Here is a 27,504-nt window from a genome sequence, read left to right on the forward strand (position 1 = left end):
CAGCAAAAAAATATATCCTTTGGGACTAAGAATTTCAATAGCATAATTTATCAGGCCAAAACAACCTTTATATAATAGGACACCTACTCTCTATATATGCCTTAAACTATATGAATTTACTTTAATCAGCTCCTGCAGGCAACTGCTTGTATTTCCTACCATAACTACTACAGTTACTTCAGGGCACTGTTTATAGTAATGGTCCTTAGAAGCCAAGATTGCTGCTGTCATTTCCACTGCCTATTCCTATTTACATGCCCCACTAAGAGTCCAAAATTGTTACCTATAAACAGTTTTGACTACCCGAATACTACTGAAGCAAGCAAATTTTGCTTTACCTTGATTGAACAAATAATATACCTTGATTTAAAAAAAACAAAATAAATAGTAATGTGAAAAATTGCAGGCTTTTCCATCTTTCATGACAAAAGACCTTGAAAGGGTTGGAAATTGGGCCTCCAGCAAGATTTTCCTCATAGACATAAGGTAACCCATCCAGACAGGACACGCTAGATCTAGTTATGCAATCTCAGAACTAAAACACAGATCCTTGAATAATACCAAAAGTAAGTTTCAAATTTACTAAAATTCAACTGCGTCTTTCTCTTTAGTCAGTCAATAGTTCCTTTTTCTATTCTATGGCCTTACATATTGATAAAAGAACAATGTTTATGAATTGTTTTTATTGCTTATTCAGCCAAGTCACTTACCAATTTAGAAACAAACCAACAAACCAACAAAGACTTACTGCGCAGCCAGGCTACTGGGGGATAGTGACCGTCCATCCTCCTCACTCCACATGTGTGTTGTATTATCAGAGCCACCTAAAGTAAAAGTATTTATATAGGACAATATTTAACATGAAAAATTTATTTTTCTAAGCAAAAATCATCCAGGTCAAATTAATTCTCCAAAGAATATTATAAAAGATATCTAAGCTCTTTTGGTTAGAAACATTTAAGATATTTATAGGAAATAGATTCCTATTAATTGAAATTATCCTAATGGTCAAGCACATGCATTTCTAACAAGTTATTTCTCTGTGCATCGAACCATTACATTATTTTTATTCTAAAAACAGTATGTATGGATGACTTGAATATTATAATGATATTGATCACTCCATGACTTGTTAATCAAATAAGGCCAATTTCAGTTTTATGGGTCACTGGATTTGTTGTTGTTGTTATTTTCCCTTGATTGTCTAGAATGTAGCCTCAGGAAACATCTGTCATCTCTAATCTATATTTTCTGTCTTTGGAAAAGCAATCAGTGATTTCAATTGACTGCATCTGGGAATGCAAATTGGCTAATGTTAACAGAGCCATTCTGAGTGGTCTTAAATAATATAAAGGTTTGGAGTGTGGAAGGCAATCACTAAGTTGGGTCTAATGGAAACCATATGTGAAGATCTTATTCAACACCAAGAATTGTCCCTAGAAATTAAATAGGTCCCCGATTCGGCTTGTCGCATAACATTGTAGCATTAAAGAGTAAGTGTGCAACAGCATTCACATGAAATATTGAAAATGAAATACTTTAAAATGACAATTGCATGAATAAGAACATCAGAAATCCAATGTTTTTGTTCAGCTCCTTTAAAGAAATGATATCACTTATTTCAATCTTCCCTGTAGACACTACTAATTCTTTATAAATAATCCAGTAGTTTCATGCTGTCATTCTTTTTTTAACATGGGCATAATTGCTCTCAATAGGATATTTTATTGCCAGCTTTAATAGTTCTCCCATTGTCTCTAGTTAGTGTGTCCTAAATCCTACTAGGATGGTCCTAAGCACAAAACTAGGCAACCATCTGTACTTTTCCGGTGCTGGTCATTTAGTGTATTTAAATTAGCATGTGTGTAAAAAAGACTCACAGAATTAAAGACCTCCTTGTCTACCTCTGTATCATCTGTGTCTGAGTAGTAATGTCTGAACTGTCCTTATTAGAAGGCACAGTAGCTTTTTTCAGTTTTCCTGGCTGGCAGAGGAGAGTTCTGTGTTCTGCTCAAGGTGCAGCTGAGTAGTACTGCTTTAACAATAGCAGTGCATCAGTGATTGAAACGACCAAGAATGAAGATTCCCAGAATAAATAAACGAAGTGAATAATTTCAATACCTATCAGTTACTGGCATCCACACATAGAATAATCCAGGAGAGGACTCTGTTGAGATTTATGTTTTTTTGTGGTATAAAAGTATAGAAAACCATTTTCTAAGATCAAGTCTTGCTGACTCTGATGTCCTATGTGATGCTGAGCAAGTTCATTAGCATTTGTATACTATACGGTTATGGAGTTTCTCTTCCTCATCAGACTATTAAAATGAATAACTAACAGAAATGAACTTTGTACATAGGCTTGACCTTGATGTCAAGTATGGACTTCTCCCTTGGTCTGCTTTCCCTTTTGGACTCTATAAAGTATCTGGGAAGAAATACTGTTTTTGTTTTTTTTAATTTGTAGAATTAGGAGTATATAAAAATGGTGTCCTTAGACATAGAAAGAAATGTATTGCATAAGTAAGCTCTTTTCACTAGGAAAGATGACTTCCTGTTTAAAGATGTAATTTCATGTAATTTACTACTTTGCAAAAAAAAGCAAACTTCAAGGAGGCACAAAGGTAATCTTTGCTCTCAAAACTCAGTGCTGATAAATGGAAATACTAAATTGTGAAGCAAGGATCCTCACTGAGGCAGAGAAGAGAATTAGATTCCTTAAGAAGGAAGCTGGGAGATAACCTTCTTCCCAAGTGTGTATTTTCATGGTGGCTGAGGAGGCTTCTAAAGAAACCTTGAGGTGTGTTCATAATTGAGGCTGAATCAGAAATAGACATGGGCTGGGGAGGTTTATAGAAATCAGAGCGCAGAAAGGAATGGGAGATGACTGAGGAAAAATGTATCATGTGATAAGGCATCTGGCACAGTGAGTCAAACTCCATCAGTGGCTGAGATTTGGTGGTGGCAGGAACTTGTGTGGTTACTGGAAGTAAGTATGTATATGTCCCAGATGGAAAATATGAGCGAGGCCACCAAACAAAGGGCTCAAAGGACCTGGCTTTGGGCATAAACACATCAGGTTCTAATCTCAGTTCAGCCACTTGCTGGATGTATAACGAAGGCAAAGTGCCTAGCCACCCTTTGCCTCAGTCTTTATTTTTTTCTGCAAATGGCATAATAACCATATCTCATAAGGTAGTTTTTATGGTAAAAGGGATTTAAGATAATAAAACCCTTATCATCAATACAAAAATACCGTCTTTTAATTTTCTTTCTTTGAAAGAGAGGAGTGAGACCTTCAAGGCTATCTGAGCCCTGTCATGCATCAGAGAGGACCCAAGCACTCTACTAAGGGAGACCACTCCACTCCAGATTACCTGAGTGTAAGCCAAGGGAGGAAATGTGTTCACTGCATAAAAACCGCTAAATGCCATGAAGGCTAAGCACAGGTGGCTTGGGCTATATGGCAGTTATCTGTATGTGGGGCTACAGATCCCTATGCTTTTAAAGTAGGGTCACTGGTTCAGCCTTCAATGACAGGTTTGAGTTTCCTGAAGGATTCCCAGGAATACTTGGAAGGATTTATCAAAGGTTATGAAATTCCTGCTCAAGCAGGAAGGAACTTGGGGTAAATGACTTAAATACTGACATTAATGCTACTGCCTTGGTATCCTTACACTAATGAAGTCACAAATATAGGAAATAAAACAAAAAAAATTAAGCACATCTAATTTTATAAATAAAAACACACGTCCTTGATGTATTTTCTTGTTATCTTGACCATCCAATGACGTGGTTTAATACTTGTCAAAATTGTTAGCATATTCATAGGCATGAGATATGGCCATTGCTAAATATTGTTCACCAAGAAAAGTGTTTGCTGCCTTAGTTAAGAAGTTATTTGGCTTCTAAGGCACTGAGGAGTGTTTTGTCTTTTGTAAAAATGTTTTGTAAAAAAAACGTAAAAGGACTTTATCCCTTTACACAATTACAGGGTGTGAGTCTGAAGATGAAAAGGAAAGAATGGCAAGGAGAAACTTGAAGTTCTCAAGTCTTTAAAATGAAAACAGAAAAATATAAAGAGGAAATAATTAGTGTTTGTTAGTGTGCTGTCTGTGTTTCTGGCCTGGACTTTCTTTCTTTTTTCTTTTTTTGTCTTTTCTAGGGCCACACCCACGGCATATGGAGGTTCCCAGGCTAGGAGTCTAATCTGAGCTACAGCTACCGGCCTACACCACAGCCACAGCAACAGCAACACAGGATCTGAGCCGCGTCTGCAACCTACACCACAGCTCATGGCAATGCCGGATCCTTAACCCACTGAGCGAGAGTCAGGGATCAAACCCACAACCTCATCGTTCCTAGTTGGATTCATTAACCACTGACCCACGACGGGAACTCCAGGCTGGACTTTTTTTAAGAGAGTAAGCATTTTTATTTTTTTTAACCCGAATATGCATCAAGATATTGAATTTAACAACAATCAATCTTGTAAGCTAGTCATTAATTCTATAATTGTAGATTTAAAAAGTTCTAGACTAAAAGAAATTGGTATTCAAGAGTGTTAGATCCTCTTTTGAGAATTCTTCAAAATCTTTCCAAATCTGCTTTTCATATGAAAATTAGTAGTTTAAAACCTTGTAATAAACAGTCAGCTCATGACCTGATGCTCTCAGGATACTTATCTATAGCCCAAAGGTAAAGTCTATGTATTTAAAAACTGAAAAACTTAGTTGAGAAATGAGAATACTAAACTCATTCAGGAGAAGTAAATGCTAACCGAACATTTTACTTGGGAGGTAAGGATTTATTCCGTACAGCCCTAAATGTCTGTATGTGACTGTGTGTGTGTGTCTGTGTATTCCCATGTGTGTGGCATATAATGCTATTCTATACATGCGGAGGTGATCTTTTCTGATCCACTAGCAACATGCTACGGCTTGTCTTACTGGGAGTGACAATAGCTTTATACCAATCTATTCACTTTCTGATGTCCACTATGCATTTTCAAGATGGTTGGTTGAGGGGTATATTTTTTACTAAAGAAAGATTCGTCCTGATTTAAAAGCCAAAGTTTGCAAAGTAGGGCAAAAATACTGTAATTCAGTGTAGGCTTTTATTTCAAAAGTAGTGGTAGAAAGCTGTTTGTTGAGGCTTACCCCTTTACTCTGATATTTATTTTTTATACCAAGTATAAACATAGTTTTAGAAGCTGAGACATCATTTTCCCCTAAATAAAAATCCTAGAAAGTCACAGCCTCTTTGCCAGAGATTTCTCCTTGCTTCCATAAGTTGGTTAGATAAAGATGCAGATTTAGTTATAGCATATATTCCCACCTAAGAATAATATCATCCATAAATGATTATTTCAGTTGATTCTGTTTATTACTTCTAATGAAACTGAACACAGAATTGCAACACAGAATTGACTACAGGAAAATGGAAATATAATACCTTGAGATGGTGAGTCCAGAGTATACAGCAGATGTTTAACAGATTTATGGAGAGTTCTGAAACCTTCGTTAGTTGTGACACGTGGATAAACCTTCTGCACGGCCAGCAGCGCGCTAACGAGTTGAAAAACAATTAAACCGGATTGCATTTCAAGGTTTGCAGACAGAAACAAAAGGTTATTCAAGGAGAAAATAGCTACAGTATAGAGAATTATTCTGATAACATAAAAGACAAGATGTTGCTTTTGTCATTTAATTACTTGTTTGTCTGTTCATGCACAAAATCCCAACAAAGTGTTCTTGAACCAGACAGGGCACTTCATGTTTCCAAGATTCTAAAGTTAAAAGGCCTTAAAGTAAGGAGTGAAGTTCATATCAGGTTTTTGTTGTTGTTGTTGTTAAGACCTAAAAATAAATGGTGAGAAACAGTAGCTTCCAATGAAAGACTTAACTTTTTTTTTGTTTGTTTTTAATTAAAGGAAAAATTAAAAACAAAAAAAGTATTTGGAAATTAAGTATTGGAAATTATTTTCATTGAAAATCAAGCCCAGATAAAGGAATCAGTTTCAAGCTTATTAATTAAGCAGTTGATAAATATTTATCTTTACGGAGTTCCCGTCGTGGCGCAGTGGTTAACGAATCCGACTAGGAACCATGAGGTTGCGGGTTCGGTCCCTGCCCTTGCTCAGTGGGTTAACGATCCGGCGTTGCCGTGAGCTGGGGTGTAGGTCGCAGACGCGGCTCGGATCCCTCGTTGCTGTGGCTCTGGTGTAGGCCGATGGCTACAGCACGACTGGACCCCTAGCCTGGGAATCTCCGTATGCCGCGGGAGTGGCCCAAGAAATAGCAAAAAGACAAAAAAAAAAATCTAAAAAAAAATATATATTTATCTTTGGCTAAACAAATGGTAATATTTGGGGGGAAAAAAAGGAGCTTGTCCTAATTAAAGATTGCATTCCATCCTCTAAGTGGCCCATAGGCACGACTCCAGGGATAACTAAAAATTAATATCCAGACCAACTGGTGCTGTCTTCTTAGGATTTCATGTTACTAATAAGATAGGGCATCTATACTGGAGATGGACAATCAGCAATTTCACTTATGCTTGGGTTTATTCCATATTTCCCATATTGTCATTAGTTCCTTTAAAAAAATGTTGGCATTATACAAGTATGTCTGAAATTCACAAATATTGTAAAGCATGAACAGTGGCTTAGAACAAAGGCTTTGTTAACAATTTGCCATTGTGACGTTAAATGTAGTACCCATTAGCCAGTAGTTTTTCCATATCGTATCCTAGTTAACTAAAGGCTTACTCCAGCAATAGCATGTGCATATACTTTCTACAATATTTTTGGAATTTTTAATAGTTATTTTTATTTTTATTTTTGCTTTTTAGGGCCTCATCCATAGCATATGGAAGTTCCCAGGCTAGGGGTCTAATTGGAGCTGCTGGCCTGCACCACAGCCATAGCAACACTAGATTCGAACTGCATCTGCAACCTACACCACAGATCACAGCAACGCTGGATTCTTAACCCACTGAGTGAGGCCGCAGATTGAACCCACAACCTCATGATTCCTAGTTGGATTCGTTTTTGCAGCAAAATGACAAGAACTCCGAATTTTTAATATTTAAATTAAGGATCATTTTAATTTTAGCTCCCTATTTATGAATGAAAACTGTATTTAGAGAGTTAACTTTTGAGTGTCCTCTAGTTTCTGGTATAACATTAGAATATACATATAGATATGTGTGTATGTATATAAAAACATATACATATATATTTATAATATTCTTTAGTTCTATAATAATTTCATAAGGTCAGTTTTATTTGTCTTGTTTTACAGACAGGAAAGCTAAAGTTCAAAAAGTTAAATAACTTACACAAAGTTATCCAAGTTAGTAACAAATAGGGCTAGTCCTAATTTCAGTTTATGGTCTTTCCACTGTGTGTCTTGCCTCTGGCACTCTGCCCCAACATGGCAGGAAGGAGGAGGGAAGCCCATTTCTGCACAGAGCCCAAAGACATTGTTAGATGGTTATTCCAGCCAGGTGTCTGGCCAGAGGGGTGTGGCTGCATTTTTTTTCAATCTCTGTTCTCTATACATAATGGTCAATACCTCAGGTATTTTTATGTTTCCCCCTAGAATCTCCTCGTTCTCAGACTTTGGGTTGCTTCTGAACTCTGGTGACTATGAAGGCCCATTAAATGGTCTGAGGTTGTAGGTCTCTGCTAGGCTTTCTCCCAACTTGGCCCTCTGCTTGACTCACTTGATTCATTGTCCAAAAGTAACACCTTCAAAGGCTGAGCCCACCAACCGCTTTGTAACTGTCAGCATTATTGCTATAAATATCATTGATGAAATGCCAATAGACTTAATTCATTTTTTCTGATAAAGTGTGACTTAAAAATGATACCTGACCCCCATCCTCTCTGAAGTCCTTTATTTATTTATTTATTTATTTATTTTTGATTTTTTAGGGCTGCGTCCACAGCATATGGATGTTCCCAGGCTAGGGGTCAAATCAGAGCTGATGCCGCCAGCCTACACCACAGCAATAGCAACGCAGGATCCGAGCCGCGTCTGCGGCCTACACCACAGCTCACAGCAATGCGGGATCTTTAACCCACTGAGCAAGGCCAGGGATTGAACCCATGTCCTTATGGATGCTTGTTGGGCTTGTTAACCACTGAGCCACAATGGGAACTCCTGAAATCCTTTAAGACATTGATCAAAATGCTTTTATTTCACTTCACTGATTTTGTTTTTCTGTCCTCTTCATCATATACAAATGGAAGTTATTCAAAATAAGTCTCCTTGTAAATAAAGGTAACTTAAAAAGGAGTTTTTGTGATTCATATCTCAGATCAGTTTCTTCCTCATAAATGGTGAATATCATGTTTGTTTTCTTCATCTACCCTTTTATGTTTTTGAGATGGCTCATTTTTGCTAATCTCTGTCATAATCTTAACATTATATAATCTAGTTTTGGTGACTGAGCTGTACAACAATTTACAACTTTACAAAATTGCTGGAGGAAATAACAGCAATAAGTTTTCATGAGGTTTATTTGTCTATATTATTTGTTCAACAAAGAGAAGATAAACCAATGATTTGGTGATAAAATACAGTCATTTGTGAAAAATTTACAGCTTTTAGTGACACTATCATTTTAGCAATAATAGTAAAGAAGATTTAACCTTAAATATTGGTTTATGTAAGGCTCTCCAACGTAAATATAATGCAAGCCACATATTTTGTTTTATTTTGGTTTGGTTTTGCTTTTTAGGGCCACACTTGCAGCATATGGAGGTTCCCAGGCTAGGGGTCGAATTGGAGCTGTAACTACCAGTCTACACCACAGCCACAGCAATTCAGGGTCCAAGTCGAGTCTGTCTGTGACCTACACCATAGCTCACAGAAACACCAGATCCTTAACCCAGTGATCGAGGCCAGGAACCGAACCCACAACCTCATGGTTCCATGCTGGACTCATTTCTGCTGTACCACGACGGGAACTCCAAGCCACGTGTTTAATTTTTAATTTTTTAGTAGTCACATTAAAAAGTTAAAAGAAACAGATGAAATTAATTTTAATAATATATTTTAATTGACTCAATCTAGCCAAAATATTATTTCAACGTCAAATCAATATGAAATATATTATTATTTTGTCTTTTATTGTACTAAATCTTCAAATTTCAGCATACATTTTTACACTTATAAGTATCCCAATTCATATGCTAAATTTTCATTGAAAATACTTAATCTGTATTTGGATTTCATTAAATTACCAGTGAAAAGCAGATTCACATACACATGTTTTTTCAAACATATTAAAAATTTCTCTAATAACTGGATCAAGTATCAGTCTTTAAAATTTAAAGTAAAAAATCCAATTCCTTAGTAATACTAGCACACCGAGTACTCAAAATCACACTATACACCTTAAATTTACAAAATGTAACCTGTCAAATTTATTAAATGAAAAAAAAAGCCCACAATTATTGCATTTGGAGTAGATAGGCAATGACATCCTGCTGTATAGCACAGGGAACTATATCTAGTCACTTGTGATGGAACGTGATGGAGGACAATGTGAGAAAAAGAATGTATATATATACACACACACACACACACACACACACATATGTGACTGGGTCACTTTGCTGTACAGCAGAAACTGACAGAACACTGTAAATCAACTATAATAGAAAATATAAAAATCTTTTTTTTTTTTTAGGGCCACACCTGTGGCATATGGAGGTTCCCAGGCTAGGGGTCTGATCAGAGCTACAGCTGCCGGCCTACGCCAGAGCCACAGCAACACCAGATCCAAGCTGCGTCTGTGACCTACACCACTGCTCACGGGCCATGCCGGATCCTTAACCCACTAAGCAAGGCCAGGGATCAAACCCGAAACCTCATGGTTTCTAGTCGGATTTGTTTCTGCTGTGCCACGATGGGAACTCCAATAAAAATCTTAAAATAAAATAAAATAAAATTTGATTAGTACATTCAAAAAAAAAAAAAAAAAACCCACAGGTGGCTAGAGGTTGTCATATTAGAAAGAATAAGTATATAAATTGGCAATAAAAATTTAAGTGAATTAATTAGTTAAATAATAATGAATAAGCGAAAATCAATTACTTTAAAAAAAAGAGTTGTTCAAGTGAGACAAAAATCAAATGTCATTTGTTTTATAATAATTTGAAGATATTTCTTTTAAAAGCTTCTGGTTTACAACATTCTAACCATTACCTGAGAATATACCCTACTGCATAATGCAGTACTTTTTTTCTTTTTAGGGCTGCATTGGAGGCACATGGAAGTTGGTGGGCTAGGAGTTGAATCTGAGCTGAAGCTTCAGGCCTATGCCACAGCTACAGCAACACTGGATCTGAGCCTCATTTGTGACCTACACCACAGCTTGTGTCAATGCCAGATCCTTAACCACTGAATGAGGCCAGGGATGGAATTTGCATCCTCGCAGACACTATGTCAGGTTCTTAACCGAATGAGCCACAATAGGAACTCTCTTTCGTTTTTCTTTCTTTTTTTTAGTGATTTTTATTTTAAATTTTAAAAGAATTAAAATAACCACAGCAAAATGTTCTAATGTAATTTACTCTACCAAAATAATCTCTAAATTATTTCTAATTAAGTAATTTATTTCTGACCTCAGAGTAATTTTTTGGATCTTCTACCTTCCAGTGAGTATTATGTTGTGGGATTTTTGGTTTTTATTTGTTGTTTTATAACCAAATTTCACTGAGGTATAATTCACATACAATACGATATACTTAGGTTACAATTCAATGAGTTTTGACAAATATATACATTCGTGAAACCACCATGCTAATTAAGATATGAAATATTTTTATCACCTCAAAAATTTTTTCTTATGCTCCCAACAGTTGCCTCAGGATTCACTGATCTGATTTCTAACACTATACATTAATTTTGTCAATAATACAATATCTATACATCTAGTATGTATTCCTTTTGCAGGTGGGGGGAGGGTGTCTGCATTCTTTTGCCAGCATAATATCCATAAGATTTATCTATGTGTGGTATAATAATCTGTTTATTTTTCTATTAAGTAGAATTACAATGTATTGGTAAACTATAATTTTTTTATCCATTCTGTTTATGGATATTTGTTTTTCCCTCAAATTTTAGGTATTATGAATAAATCTGCTGTAAACATTAGGATACAAGTCTTCATGTGGGCATATGTTTTCATTTTCCTGGGTAAATACCCAGGGGTAGAATGCTACATCATATGGATCTATTTTAACTTCATTAGAACCTGTCATATTATTTTCCAAAATGGTTATATAATTTTACACTCTAACTTGCAATGTATGGAAATTCTATTAGCTCTGTTTTTGCCAACAACTCAAGTCATCCATCTTTTAAAATTTTACCCATTCTAATGAGTGTGTAGTGATATGACATTGTGGTCTGAATATTATCTTGACACTTTTCATTGCTACATTATACATTTCAAACAATTCCCTTTCTCCTTGAACTGATCTACCTATTTGCTTTCTGAGACAATATACATAAGAGGAAGAGAGTCAAGTGTAAAAATTCTGGGGGAGTGAAAAAGAGCCAAAATGAGGATAAAGTCAAATTTCTTAATATCTTGCTTCTTTTATAATTTAGTTATGATATGTTTTTGTGGAAAGAATATAGGACTTGGATTCAGATTCCTTGAGTTCAGGTGCTAGCTTTGCCACTTACTAGTTGTAGAAACCTGGGGAAGTCATTTGACCTCTATGAAGGTGTGTTTCCTCTTCTATAAAATGGGGTTATCTCTGGTTTCAATCTCAAAGCGCTATTGTGAGAGTCAAATGAAATTAATGCAACAACATAAGGGCTTATTATAAAGTCTTTGAATAAATATAAGCTCTTAGAAGCTTTCCAGAGAAGATGACACAACTCTCTTCTAGTGGTTCAGACATAAAAGATGGAATACATTGGGCTCTTAGTGACATATTAGAGAGGCACTCTGAGTTCTGGAGTTAAAAAACCCAGGTTCAAACCCTCCTACCTGCATAAGCATTAAGTATTTATTTTTTATGACCCTCTGTTACCTCATGTATAACATAAATAACAGTTTTATTGTAAGTTTCAATGTGATATATATAAAGGTTCCAGTAAAGTGTCTGGTACATAATAGGCATTAAATAATCGTTAGTTGTTGATGGAGTTTTTGTTGTTTTGTTTAACGCACATTGCCAAACTAGCTACATAGGACAGGCAAACCTCAGTATGCGTCCATCAACCTCTAAAAGTTGGCTGTGCTCAGATCTCTTTTATAAGGAAAGGAGCCTTTGAAGGGGTATCCTCTGAAAAAATTTTCAAATCTTTGTATCGTATATATCAAATAAAGCCAACCTAATATGTAGGTTTAGAAACATCATCTATAGGCTGGCTGCACATGAGAGAGGCCACCCCCTTGAAGTATCTGCAAACCAATGAGATATTTTCTTCATGAGCAGAAGAGTGCACAGAGCTATTCTTATTCTATATGTACAGAGCTCTGATAGTCTCTGTGTGAGCTTGAGCCAAAGTCCTAATCTATTACTGGTCCTACTATACCATGTCCCTCAGAAGTTCTGGGATACCAACTGATAATATAGATATTATGCTTATTTTCCTCCTTATTTTCCCATATATATGTCAATAAACCTAATGATCACAGTGTGAGTTTCTCCTTTGTTTATCTAGTACCTTTATTTTCATTGCTAAAATCTGCAATAAGGTGCTGAAGGATTATTTGCTGTGTTTAAGTCACCTACCTACCAGTGATCCTCAAAGATACATTTAAAAAAAAAAAAAAGAACTTCTTTCTGAACAGTTACATAACCCTTAATTCTTATTTTTTCTTACCTATTTGCATTTCGAAGAACGTCAAATAGATTGCTTAGAGTTGTGTCATTCTGGAACACACTTGGGAAACTGGAGAGAAGCTGCCACACAGCTGTCTGCTCTTGCACTTTGGATAAGAAGGACAACACTTTGACCGTTTCCTGAAACACTATCTTCTGGTTGTTAGGATCACTTGATAGCTTAGAAAATAAAATCACAAACAGTGGTGAGACTTCAATATTTGTAATCACATGGCTGTCTGTGAAAGCATTAAAAATCTAGATTTTCACATAAGTAATTCTTTCAGATTTTCACTCAGTTTGAAGTTACCTTTTACGTGGAAAAACTATAAGCATTTCGAATGTTCTTACACACCACTGGATTTTTTCCTATAGTTCTGGAAATTTGTACATTTAACATTTGGTTAACAAAACTACATTTATACAAAATATTTTGGGGGGCCATGCCCAGGGCATGAGGAAGTTCCTGGGCCAGGGATCAAACCTGAGCCAAAGTAATGATAATGCTGAATTCTTAACCACTAGGCCACCAGGAGTTCCTATACAAAATATCTTAAACTGTTTTTGGAAATTGAAATTAATTTCTTAAAATTAGTTTCTGAGTAATGTTTTTTTTTTTTCTCTATACCTGGTTTAGGACCTGCAGACATATCTTCTCTATGTCCATTAGGAGACCTTATATTATTTGTTATCTGCATGGAAAACCATTAAAATTTATATATGTGTGTATGAATATGTATATATACAAACATATGAAAATGTTTACTATTACATTTATACATACCTAACACCATAAAATATTTTCTAAATTTTGTTGCAATACAAGAAACTTTAGTTATAACCACATCTTGTACTATAAAAAAACAAATAAATGAAAACCATGACCTTTACTCTGGCTTTGAATCACAGGACTCCTCTAGTACCTTCAGAAGTAACATATTTCCTTAATTGTATATTCACTTAAAACAATTTTCTTAATAAGCTCATTCATAGCAGTAAAGTCAGGTTTTTGTTCTGTCTTAATTCAAGTTCTTTTAAGCTGAAAATGTGATTTTGAACAATGTCTTCTTAACCACACACTTATACGACTGCTGGGTTTGTTGAGATAGACTTTTAAGTACTCTTTATTGGATTGGGATTATTATAACAGTGTCTCTAATCCAGTTCTTTGGAAAACTCAGATTACTGAAGAGTAATGTAAGCTTCTTCACTTACCTAAAATAAAATTCAGAGAATCTAGGGGAAAATGTTAGATAAGGACATGCTTCATTTATCCCTGGTTATAAAATTTTGAAAGAATTATGAATATTTCTGTGAACTTTCACTGTGTGTGGAGTTTCATTAAAAGAAGATTATCAGTGTCTTATTTTCACATTGTAGACTAGCATATAAAAATGGTTATTAGCAACTCCATATTATAAAGTTCTTGGTCTTAATGTATAATAGTTTGGAAAGAGGGATATATTATCTCAGAAAAAAGCAGCTTTTCAAATTAGGTTTGACATTAGAAGAAAAATTTAGAAGATTACTCATTGTTCTAACTTCTGAGAGTTGAAAGGCTCTGATAGTTTAATTATTAACCTTACATTGCATCTGAGTAATCTCACTTAAATATCTCAGAGAAAACAGTCAATCTTCATTCACCATAGAGCAAAGCCATATTCCATCTACCAAGTTGTATCTACATTAACTATAATGCAATATTTTGGTTCAACACAGACATAATTTCATCCTGCACATTTAAATGGAAATTAGACATTACTTAGAATTAGATATTGTATGTGAATCTCTGTGCAAGGAATTCATGCTGAAGGTGAGCCAGTTTTTCAGTCAGCATCTCCCAGTCCATGTGGGCTGTGGACTTGTTCTTTGATTAATTTTGAGTCACTGTGTGTACACAAGAATGGAAATAATACATTTCCCTCTATTGTTTAGGAGATCTTAACCATATTAAAATATTTACACTCACCTGAGAGAACTGGTTTGTCAGCTCTTGGAGAGAAGACTCTAAAAGGGTCATGTTGGACAGGCAAAATATGTTAAAAACATTTTTCCCTAGAGTGGTCCAAGAGAAGGCAGAATCAGCAATATATCTTGGGTAGCTCTCACACAGTTCTCTTCGTATATCTTCTGAAGTTGAATTTTGCTTTAAAAGCTAAAAATGTGTGTGAGAAGAGTGGGATGATAATGTTAGTAAATGTAGATTTTAAACGGTCCTAGTTTTCAAGGAAACTGACCTGTTTTCACAATTGCCACTTTAAGGTCCTGCATTATGGCAACTATTAAATTAATGCTAAAATACATTGGATTTAACCCATGAAAAGTCACTGAGAGAATGTGGGAATATGGTAATTCTTGTCATCTACATGATTTGAAAGATTTACATACGATTTGTTTAACTGAACTCATTTACTATCTCTGACTAGACAACCTAAATGTACTAGATCTTGTCTGACAAAAATCTTCAGTCTTAAAAATCTTAGATTTTCCTGGCATTTAGCAGCAGAGACTCAAGTGTCCTAACAATTTATGACACTTCATGGGAAATTGGCCAGAATCTTTGGAAGATTTCTAAACAGGATGAGCTCCAGAGTCTAGTTCAAGACCAACAGTGTTTATTTAGAGAAGTAGAAAAACATGGATTATGTTTCATTTGCAAAGCAATTATTTCATTTAAGGATTTTTGCATATAAATAAAAAAGAAAAACACATATACGAAAATACATAGAAGCATATAATTACTAAAGACAATAATTGGAAAGCATTTTCATAATGGAATCTTTGTAAGTACCCCATATATTTCACATTACATACCAGTCACAGATGCAGCACTATTTTGTTATAGTGTTGATCACATTCACCATTATTAAGTTGTTTAGATATTTACAGAGCCAATTACATTTAGTTGTAACATTTAATGCATCCTTCCTAATAATTATTTCTATACCCTATGAGGTGAGGGCTAACTAATTTTATTCTCCCTTTAGGTTATATCACAAAATCTACATTCTGCCTTCCAGTGACTCAGCTTCTAAATGTAATGAAACAAGACAGGATCCACTTATTCTAGGATATACTATAAGTGCCAGATCCTCTAGTCATTCATCCATATCTCTTTCCTAACATTACACAAAAACTCACCCCAAAATGATTTCTCTACTTATTCTTGCAAGGGTTGCAGAATGCAATAAACAGAAAGAAAGAGGAATCAGAGAGACTGCTGACACAGGCATCAATATGTCATCCTAATTTTTACATCCCTTCCTGCTCCAACTACTCTGAAAATATGTATCTATACATAGAAAATTCATTTTTGACTTATCTCCACTGGATATATGACTCTGTGCTGCCTCAAAAAATTCTGAATTTTTATTCCATATGAGAAAGAGAACCTGGGAGTTTCAATACAATAAAGTTGTATTTTTGAGAACAGCATTGAGATTCTAGATGTTTAAGAATTTTACTGATACAATGCAAGCTATTTAATTCCAGGAATTAATACGGAAGAAGCAGAATGGAATAAAATAACTTTTCTTAGTTTACATCCTGGACTGATTTAGGGAGGCTTTAGACTGGAGTGAAGTGGGCATGCTGTAGAACTTCCTCAGCGACACAGGTGCTTTAGGTACCTCAACTATTACATAAACTAGACCTCCAAAATCTAGACTGGACTGAATGGGAAAAGTCTTCTATTTCAGCCAGGACTGGCAGAATTGCATCGAAAGTTATGGTGCCTTTTCCTGACATACATTTTTGTATTGTTCTTTGTCTTGTTTACATAAACCAGTTCATCAAAGTGCCTCAGTTATGCAGAATGTCAATTCATGAGGAACTAATAGAAATATATTAAGCAGGAATATGAGTAAAGATCAGTTATTTTCCCATGTTGAAGACGGAAGAAATGTCTACTACATAAGACATTGATATATTATTAAAAATGCATGCATGCATGCATGCGTGTGTGGTGTTTATGTGTGTGTGCGTGTATTTGTGTGTGACAGAGAGAGGGGGAAAGAGAGTGGGGGAGGAGAGGGGAGAGGGAGAGAGGAATATTCTCTCTATGGCAAAATGTTAAAAATGATCTCTTCTTTATTTCTGAAGAGCACATAAAGCAGAATTCAAATGCCCATGAGCCAGGCCAAATAACTTAAACGTATGAATCTGCTTAAAGACAATAAGGCAAAGTGGGGATTGCAGCTAATAGAAGAGTACCTCTTCTGCCTAATGGCACTCAAATTCAACTTCTTAAAACCCTTGTATTATGTGAGCACACACACACACACACACACACACACACACAGCTCATAGGCTGCCAACTTACACCTCTGATAGAAATGATGTTTATCATCTTGCAGTCTGGAAACTTAAAGTGGAAGACTAGTAAACAGATGGAAATCCATAAGTAAGCTCTTTAAACCATGCTAAGGAAAGGGATTTTATTACTTTGGGGAGATATTTTTTATGGCTCTAATTTTTCCAAAAGCATTATTAGTATGGATGAAGCAGCAAGTTTGATGGGTATTATAGCTTCATTTGCTTTCATACAGCATTCTTCTTCCCTGCTTCAGAAAATTAAAAGACCACATATAATACCACCCAATTTTTTACTAAATGAAAATCTTAAGTTCAATTAAGGGACTTAACAGAGAAGTAAATAAACATCCAAGACCTTAAGGAATTCAGAATTAAGCTTTTCATCAAAGAGCTCCTAAGAAGCTCCCTAAGATATTACTCCAAATAGGAAGGTTACCCCCAAACCTCTTCTTGTTTGGAAGACTCTTCTGTTAATTATCTAAGAGGCATTTGTTCAACTGCTTTTTATTATTAATCCAGTACAAAACTGAGCGAAATTACCTTTTCTAAATCAAGGATCCGGGCAAGCACTTGACTGCTGTTGAAAGTTTCTGCTCCAGTACTTTTCAAATCAGAACTTGGACTAGGAAATACTGTGGCTGTTATAAAGGAAAAAACAGATTAGCATACTAAACATACACACATACACACAAACATACACATGAGCAGGTTCTCATAAGAACTCATATACTCTACATGTGTATATGTACTCCACATCTTCCACAAAAGTTTCATACTGGAAAATGGAAAAGTCCATCAGTTTTTCCTTTCACATAAAATTGTGGTGGTTTGGTCTGCTCTTGAGTTTTTCCTAATCATTTTGGATGTCATTTGCTTTCATTCCAGTTTATATCATTAAATTTCCTCACCAATATTATTGCCTAATAAACTGAATCATTTCTGTGCAGGCCTAGAGGATTTGAGGTGCCTCCACTAGCACCACAGATCCATCATATCCAACATCTGTTCAAAGGATCTGCCAATGCACATCTGGTGATAATGGCTTTTTTTTTTTTAATTATCCAATTGGGAGGCTAAAATCTGCTTAGGATCATAAATCCTCTCCTCTACAAAGTGGTTTCTGAATGATATTTCAGATCAGATAAATGAGAGGAAGCAATTAGTTTGGACTACAGTATACTCTAATTAAGTAATTCCCAAAGTGGCCTCATCCAGTGCTGTTTATAATGTGGCAGAGTGTTCTGGGCTAGGAGCATTAGCTACAAGAGTATGTTCATATCTATGGCATGAGTGGGTGCTCATTAAGCCAGTGTGTTAACTTTTATAAATTTTGGATATAAATACTTTGTTATTTTAATATTCAAAGAATTTTAATATTCAAAGATACAGTGACCTAATGTCAGTGGGGACTAGGCTCTGTCCAAACCCTCATGGGGCTAAAGAATTTACCAACTGTCCTTTAGACCAAGGCAGTACATTTGTGAGATGACTGGCTGGGATAAGAAACATAATCATTAGCTACGAAGCACAGCAAAGCTTACTGGACCACAATAGTATGATCTTATTTCTGCTGTGCTTTAACCTGCTCAGCCAAACACCCAGAGATGATTCACAACAGCACACTAACTCCTCGGAACCATTCACTACCCTATTCCTATTACAATAAGAAAGGACTTTTCTCCCTTTGGTGATCAACTTGTATTGGAGTGGTAATGTCATAAAGGCTTAAATACCCCATGGCATTTTTAAAGGTACTCCTTTTTTCCCCCCAGGGCACCAATCATATTGCAACACAAAGGAATCTTTGTTTTGTTCACTAATGTATTTCTAATACCTAGGACAGTGCCTACATGATAGCAGGTACCCTATAAATATTTGCTAATGAATATAAAATGGTCCTGCTCTTTTGGGAGTTTATTCTCAATTTGTGGCTTCTAATGAGTGTTTCTCAAGACTACCTGCAGCAGAAGCACTTGGCCATAAGGTTCAGGAAGCTCAGCCCACAGTTATTGTGCATGCTAATATCCAAGAGCCACTGGCCTAGCTGTGAGTGAAGGAAGTACACAGTCACAATGAATGACTCAGATACTGAGTGGGAAAATGGGAGGATGATGAGTACAGCTGAAAAAGTCCCATTGTGGCAGTTGTTCTAGTACTGGTAGGGCAGGATGACTGACAGGGAAGGCACTTAACCTTGTTGGGGCTCATGGTCCTAATCTATAAAATGTAAAGTTTGGACGAGTCTCTGAGATTCTATCCCTTATTTTTTATTACCTGGCATTCTAACCATCCCGGCATCATCTAACTGCAGACAACTGAAGAGTTCCTAGTCAATCCTTGGAAAGTGTCTAATTTTCAATGTTATATTAGTACTATTAAGGCTGGAGAGTCTTTCAGGAAGAACTTAATTTCCAATTATTCTAAAAAACTTTGCATAATTGCACTACCGCACTCATGCAACCATAAGGAACATTTAGATCTCTTAGGGATATTCTAAGAATTCCATCTTGTTTGAAAAGTTAAAAGTATAACTTTTAAAGATTAGACCTTTACTGGTTGTTCCAGAAGGCCTGTTCTAAACTGGACAGAAGAGAATAGCTTACCCAGTGATGTGTGCCTTTTTTCTGGAACTTCAGTGCTCTCGAGTGATAAATTGCTGTCCTTCTCCAGGTTGGATGACTTTCTCAGAATTTCACTAGAGAAGAAAAAGCAAAAACTCTATAACTTCACCCACATTAATTTCAGTTAGTTACAGCAATGTATTATGCAGCAGATTCCAGGGCTCTCTGTGGACTTTCAAATTTATAATCTACTTTCCAGGATTTTAATGACAAAACTCAACCTAACCATATACCAATGAATATATAAGGGCTCCTACAAGGTAAATTTTTATTCAGAGAAAATGGCCTAGATAAGGTTTAAAATAGTTATTTTTACTTTACTCTTACAGAAAGAAAAAAAGGACATTAGAGCTAAATAGTGAAAATATTTAGGATGTGTTTTTTTCATTTAAAAAGATGGTGTGTCCCAAATAGAGAGAAGTCCAGGGATGCTTCAAGGAATGAAACAAAGGTCTGCTTATTTGTCAATGAAAGAAAAACAAGTTTTCTATGTTAGTTCTAGATGGCATTTTGAAAATTATCAAAGATGAATATATGTAAGAAAGATTCAAGGAAGAAGAAAACGAAAACAGATTTATTGAAAATCTAGTCTGTGCTAGGCATGTGGTTGGTGTCATTTTTGGTGGCACCAGGTGTCACAGGAATAATGATGTAAGCAGGGTTTTAATTGTACCAAACATATCATGGCTGTAATAGCCTCATGTGGTGCCAGGAATCCCTGCCCATCACCATCACGCCAGCTTCTGGAAGAAAACATTATTGGATCATCCCACCATCCAGTAACCCTCTTTTAAAAATTCTCTTCTTATTTAGGTTATTATTATTATTAAAATGGAGATAATCATACTTTCTTGAAAACCTGATATACCTAAAGTAAGTGTTTAAAATACATGTATTTATTTCAAGAGTGAAATAAGTTCATATACCTGGATGTGAATAATGTGATTGTTGTTTGGTTGTTTGTAAAAAGCCTACTTAAGGTACATAAGAATGGATATAAAAAGATAATGGAAAAGCAAGAAGTTCTGCTTGCTACTATGGTTCTATTTGACTTCCTTTTCAGAAACAAGATCTGAATCCTGGTTCTAGGGTACTTTATGATTTACAATTAGAGAAAAAAAATATCTTTTTTTTTTTTTCCAGTGTGACCTTTTAATAGAAATGATAAGAAGAGGTGATATTTGTTTTTTTTTGTCTTTTTGCTATTTCTTGGGCCGCTCCCGCGGCATATGGAGGTTCCCAGGCTAGGGGTCGAATCGGAGCTGTAGCCACTGGCCTACGCCAGAGCCACAGCAACGCAGGATCCGAGCCGTGTCTGCAACCTACACCACAGCTCACGGCAACGCTGGATCGTTAACCTGCTGAGCAAGGGCAGGGACCGAACCCGCAACCTCATGGTTCCTAGTCGGATTCGTTAACCACTGCGCCACGACGGGAACTCCGAGGTGATATTTGTTTTCGTTCCCTAGTATTCTCTATAAAATGTGCTGGTTGCTCCAAAAGTTCTGCATTCATAATGTATATTTGAATTATTCATGACCATGACTATATTCCCCTAAATCTTACATTCCTTATACTGACTATTTGGATGGGAAAACTGTTCAGATAAAAATAAAAACTGACCTGAACCTTTTCCCTTCTCTCAAGCAGAAGTTTTAGAAAGTTTGAGAAAGTCAGGTTCACTTTTCTTTTTCTCAACATTTTTTTAGTTCAGCGTGAAATACTGTAAGGAACACTACTGAATATCAACACATTTTGGAAATAAAGGGGAAAACTGCCTTCATAAAAATTTTAAGGAATGGGGAAAACAAACAAACAAAAAACCAAAGGAGAATGACAAAGATTAAAATGAGCCAAAAGGAGCATGGGAAAACAGAGTCAATAATAAATGGGAGTGGGAGGCAGAGGAAAGAGGTGATAGGAAGCTAAGAAAGTGTGAGCTTGGAGAAGCAAAAGCTGCATCTACTCTACACAGGACACCTTGCCCATTTTCCCACGTTCAGATAAGAGCCTTGAAACTATTCCTCAAGTTCATTTTCTTCCCACCAAGCTGTTGGCTCAACTGCTCTGAACTTGTCTGACAAAAAACAGCTCTTCCAGACAGGAACTGAGGCCTCCTTTTTAACAGAACCTGTCCTTGACCTGGCCAGGAAGTGCCCATGGTTGCACAGTAGCTTACACATTCCACATTACAGGAGTGGGAATGTGGTTCATCTCCTCTTAGGTGGTCCTGATATGGCTTTTTGTCAGGGACACAGCGCAGGATATCATGTATACTTTGCCATTCCTCTTCCTGCAATTTTTCCCCAGCTTTGTTTTCCATTTACAGTGTGTAGCGTGATAGAATGTGTCCACTGCCACTGAACAATATAACTATTGTCTGTAAACTCTTAAAAAGGAAATCACAAAATAAATGTACAACAGCAAGTGCTATGGGTAAAAAAGATGAGTTAAGGCTCTAAGTTGAAATACAGCTTACCTCCCTCAAGCAAAGGTAATTCTTTTAAGTCCCTATTAAATTACTAAAGGAGAGCAGGAAGGTGGCCAGTCTTACTGAGTTAAAGGTAATCCCTGAGCTTTCTAATTAGCATGACTACACTTATAGACAGCATTTTATGATTCTTAGAGCGATGGAAATATTACCTTTTCCATTATTTCACACAGTTTAAGCACCCTGTACATATTTGCTTTATGTGACTTTGAAGTGTATTATGTTTATTTGTGTACCTATTCCTATCACTTTTCCATTTAGACTGTGACATCTTTGGAAGTAGGCACCATGATGATGATTCTTTTATTCCAAACACCTAGCATGGTACTAGACCATAAGATTGGATGGCTAATTAAGTTAAAAAGAGAGAGTACTGCCAGGGTGTAGAAGGAAAAAAACCTTGGAGTTAGTAGATATATTTTGAATCCTACATCTGCCTTTTCCTAAACGGCTGTGACCTCATCTGCAAATTAGGAATGATACACCTACCTTGCAAAGTTGTTGTGAATACTCTGTGAGATGTGTTTATCAAGTGCCTGTTTGGGTCCTGTCATCATAGGCATTCACCAATATTAACTGTCAAAGTGCCCACAAAAAAGATGGTAGAGACACAGCCTCCATCAATGGTGTGGAGCTGAATCCCTGTACGTATGTATCTTTGCTCCCCACATAATCTTTCTAGAATACCATAAACTTCAAGATTGCTGGGCACCAAATGGATGCACCCATGTAGTTCATAATGTGGAAACTTGCAAATATTAGCTGGTAAGGTGCAAAGAGGCAAAGGATCTTACCCAGAATTTTGTAACACCTTCTCCACTTTGTGATTTAATTTCATCAGTTTACTCTTAAGAGGCATTTTCCATTTGAAGTAATGATTAGTTTTCTCCTTAGATTATAAAATTGTGGAGAAAAGTCTGTCTACAGAGCACTGTGTTGGCAGATGGTAGGATGTGTAGCACATGGTGAGTGCTGAATAATAGATAATAAAGAATATCACTTGGAAGAACTTACAGCTAAGGAAGCATGTTTTTAAAAATAGCTTGAAACTGCCTCCATTGTTGCCTACCTGGTTCTGCAAAGGTCCTTGGAAGAGGAAACACACAGAGGTGGCACCACAGACACAAACACTTAATCAATTTTACACTGTATCTACCATATTTATTGATAAACTCACTGACATTTCTTAAATTTCAACAATACGTAATATAATAGACAAGTCAAATAAGAAAACCAGGGATTATAATATGATCATTGAAATAGCTAAGTAATGACATGCCTCAGGGATGGTGACAACACATTGAAGGAGATCCTAAATTAGAATTATAACGTTGTATTTCTTATAGAGCAAGATCCTAGAGTCATAATCTAATTCACGCCTCTTTTTTTTTTTTTTTCCTTTTCTTTTTCAGCCACCCCTCAGCATATGGAGTTTCTGAGCCAAGGATCAGATCAGAGCCACAGTTGCGACCTATGCCACAGCTACAGCAATGCTGGACCCTTTAACCCCATGTGCCGGGCCAGGGATGGAACCTGCATGATGGCGCTGCAGAGATGCCACCGATCCCATTGTCCCATTGCGCCACAGTGGGAACTCCTAATTCCCCATGCCTCTTGCTACCTTAAAATCTTTTTATTCATCCTTTCACTGAACTAGTGGTTTTCAGCTGGGGGCAATTTTGTGCCCCTCCCCTTCTCCCAGGAGACACATTTGATTGTCATAATTGAAGGGGCAGTGATGCTACTAGAATCTAGTGGGTAGAAGTCATGGATGCTACTAAACACTCTACAATGCACAGCACAACAAGCAGCAATAATGCTAAGGTTGAGAAAACCTGTACTAGGCTGAGAAAAAGAAGTGAATTTACTCAGGGATGACTTATCCCTAATCCCACTCTCTAGGACCAACACATGAGATTTAAAAATCCTATCTGGGAACACTGAATAGCTCTTCTTTAGAGCTTCTCTAGTATCAGAGAATCTCTCTCATACTATATCTCTCTGCAAAACTTAAACAGTTCCTGAATCTAGAATGCAGGCTCACCTGAGTCTGGAAAATTCAATCTTCCGGGTGAGGCCAGAAAGCCTGAGTCAAATATTCAAGTGGCTCATGGCATCATTTAACTGCCTTTTACTGGGCCCAGCCACATGTACAGTACTTGGAGACGGCCTAAGGCCTTGCTTCTAAGATGTTGAAGAAGTAGATTCTGCCTCAGTGGCATTTATAGTGCTCTACTTTGAAAAGGAATTTACTAAGGGAAACATCTTGGATTCAAAATGTTAAATTTAAGAGACTAGGAGGGAAATTAGGCTCAGAGTAGCTTTACTTCTTCTCAGACATTTCTACCCACAGTCACATTTGGGAAATGTCACATTTATAGACATCATCATAATGGTAGGATTTATGCGCTTATCCTGAATGTCTTTGTATTTCCTGTGAGTGGGAAAGGCTACCTGTGTGGGTGGCATCCATGTGTGCCCTGGTAAATTCTGCCTATAAAAGAAACTGCTTCCAGGAAAGACACATATGGCAAATCCTAAAAAGAAAATTCTGATATTCTTTTTTGTCTCTAAGGATTTGTTAAACTTCTTATATTTTTTCCCTTTTCCCCCAGAATTATAATTATATGGGTATGTAGTGACACCTGGAAAGAAGGTGTGAAATCTGTTCAGGCCCAATTCTGATTCCACCTTCATGTGGCATTCACTATTGACTTTTAAGTACAAATAAGGATGTTACAATGTCATTGAGGCATCTTCAATGATTTGATAAGTTGTTTTTCCTGGCTACCCTCAAGCAGAAGACAATCATTGGAAATTTTTAATTTTTTTCATTATTTTATTGCATTTCATTCTGATGTTCCTTCCTTCAGAGGCATCTACACTTCAGATATAATCCCTGCATGCCCATGTTCAAAATACACCTTTCTCCTAGGTGACTCACTTACCAACCAACAATCTGTATCAGTTAAAGTGAGATTTAGAAATACCTTAATATGTTGCTCTGCCCTCAGGTTTTTTAATATTCTTCAGAGGGACTCTGGAGATATGATAGATATAATAGATATCTGAGCTAATACGTTTCTAAAAGTTTTTAAAGGTACCTTGATGGGAAGATGAGGAAATGCCTTGGGGGTAGATATGTATGAGAAGCATGTAGAATATGGGGGGAAGGAGATAACATCATTGTATATTTCAGATGACTTGGTACATATTATGTTCTACCTGGCCCTGACACAAAGCAGATTAATTTGGCAACACTGCAAGGGAATTTGTGATTTCTGCCATCACAGTCAATAGCAAAGCTATCTGCCTATTCCTCTAAACTGACTATAAAAGGGCTGCCACTGATTTCTTTCTTTTATTAAGTTCTGAGATTCTTCTTCTATGGCCTCTCTCAAATACACCTTCTTCTAGTTTGGTAATCACCACCCTATCTGTCCTTAATGATTTCACCCTCTGGAGAACTTCCCTGATATCTCCCTACCCAAACCTCTCTCCACTCCAAAAATATATCCAATAGTCAGATCCATATTCCTCAGGCAGAAACAATGTCTCAGGGTGCCTATGTAACTACTTACGGCTTGTTGTCTGATGTTCTGGGCACAGTGAGAACTAGACAAATATTCATCAAATTTACCATATCATAGAGTAATTTACCTGTTTAGGAGTCTCTCTCTCCCACCAGACTGTAAGTTTGTGTAGGGATGTGCCTTAGTCATCTCTATATCCACAGTGGCTTGCATGGTCTTCAGTAAGTGGTACAGGTTCAATACATTCTTACTCAATGAATTAACAATTTCACCTGTGTGGCAGTTAAGACTTCCTTCCACTTTGTTTTTGATAAGTGAAATTTTAACCTTTATTTTTATAAGAATATTCATTAAAATGCTTACTAAATGGTTATAAATTACTCTGAAATTAAAACAGTATGAAACTATACATCTTACCTCATCTTTATGGTCAAATGAGGATACATACATGTTCACTTACCTTAGATTCCCAATAATATCTTTTGGTCAGTTTCTAAACACATCCATATTTTTTAATATTAAACAAAAGCCTTGGCACTTTAAAAATTTTCCCTGAATAGAATATGATTAGCTATGCTTCAAATTCTGTAGGAGCCATTCAATAGGGACAGAGATACAAATTTGTAAACCATGGGTAATGGATGAGTGTCAACATGACAGAGTCAGGGAGTAAACTCATTGAGGCAATTCCCCCAAGGTAGCTGCAGGAATGCTGAATTTCTTCTCCAAATAATGACCCTGTGAGATCTGTGAGATGATCTTTTCCATTTGCCAGCTGTATGAGCAATGACACAGCCAGAGCCTCCCACTGTTGTGATGTATGCTGAGAGACAGTGCAGTGAGGAAGGCCCACAAGGGTAAGTCCCATGATGTTGGATCATGCCTCATGCAAAAGAGCAAAAAAAAAAAAAAAACCCATAAATGTAATAATTTCTTCCTTCAGACAGCTAGTTACAGTTGATGCTCAGTTTAGTGTTGAATTTTTTTAAAGCACCTCAGTTTAATGCTGAGAAAAGCATGAATTCAATAACAGAAGGCTGGTGCCAGCGCAAAACACATTCAAAAACTTGGCCATTGGCCAGCAAGTAGTAACTGCCGTGTGATCTTGTCTTTCAGAAGAGCATTCTGTTAAAATAAACATGGTGGATCTCTTTTGATGAGGCCAAAGATGGCATTTTTTTCCCCTCATTTACAAAACAGAAAAGGAAGTCTGTTTTGTTAATGAGGCTATGCTAATGAGTCTTTCTTTACCAAAGGGAAGCAATTTAGTGGAATGGCTTACCTACTATGGAAGGGCTTACCTAGAAACCACACCCTAGTTTCTATGCATGGTTATATAAAGCATTAAAGTTAATAGCATGGTGGGGAATATCATTACTGCAATTTTATTACTGTACATAATTTTCTAAATTAAGCCCCAATTACTTGGTAGTTTAGAGAAAATACTGAATGTATAGCAACATACAGCGTCAGCTCAATAAAATACCTGGAGATTAGAATAAAACTTAAAAAAAGAGACAAGGTCTGCTATGTAGAGAATAAACAACAGAGGGTAAAATAAACCTAGACTTTAATCCTTCTTCTAAAACCAACTCAATGGCTCATCTCAGAGAGCTCCATGAATTTGGTTTTCTGTTACATTATATAGAAACATACTTCTTTGGGGGAAGGCATATTTATAAACTT

At 36.3% G+C, this 27,504-nt stretch overlaps 1 protein-coding gene across 1 annotated transcript in view; it reads right to left on the reverse strand.

The window, feature by feature from the left end:
• The window catches only part of ABCA12 (ATP binding cassette subfamily A member 12), a 200,405-nt gene that overhangs the window by 113,916 nt on the left and 58,985 nt on the right, over window positions 1-27,504 (reverse strand). Inside the window, exons 4-9 of the mRNA XM_047773427.1 lie at window positions 19,777-19,868; window positions 17,714-17,811; window positions 14,829-15,014; window positions 12,861-13,039; window positions 5,455-5,567; window positions 749-824 (exon numbers count right to left, since the gene is read on the reverse strand). Coding sequence (XP_047629383.1) covers window positions 749-824; window positions 5,455-5,567; window positions 12,861-13,039; window positions 14,829-15,014; window positions 17,714-17,811; window positions 19,777-19,868 — 744 coding nt within the window. The remainder of the gene's footprint in view (window positions 1-748; window positions 825-5,454; window positions 5,568-12,860; window positions 13,040-14,828; window positions 15,015-17,713; window positions 17,812-19,776; window positions 19,869-27,504) is intronic.

Source organism: Phacochoerus africanus, chromosome 3 (genome assembly GCF_016906955.1).
Source record: "Phacochoerus africanus isolate WHEZ1 chromosome 3, ROS_Pafr_v1, whole genome shotgun sequence".
In the NCBI taxonomy this organism is placed as follows: Eukaryota; Metazoa; Chordata; class Mammalia; order Artiodactyla; family Suidae; genus Phacochoerus; species Phacochoerus africanus.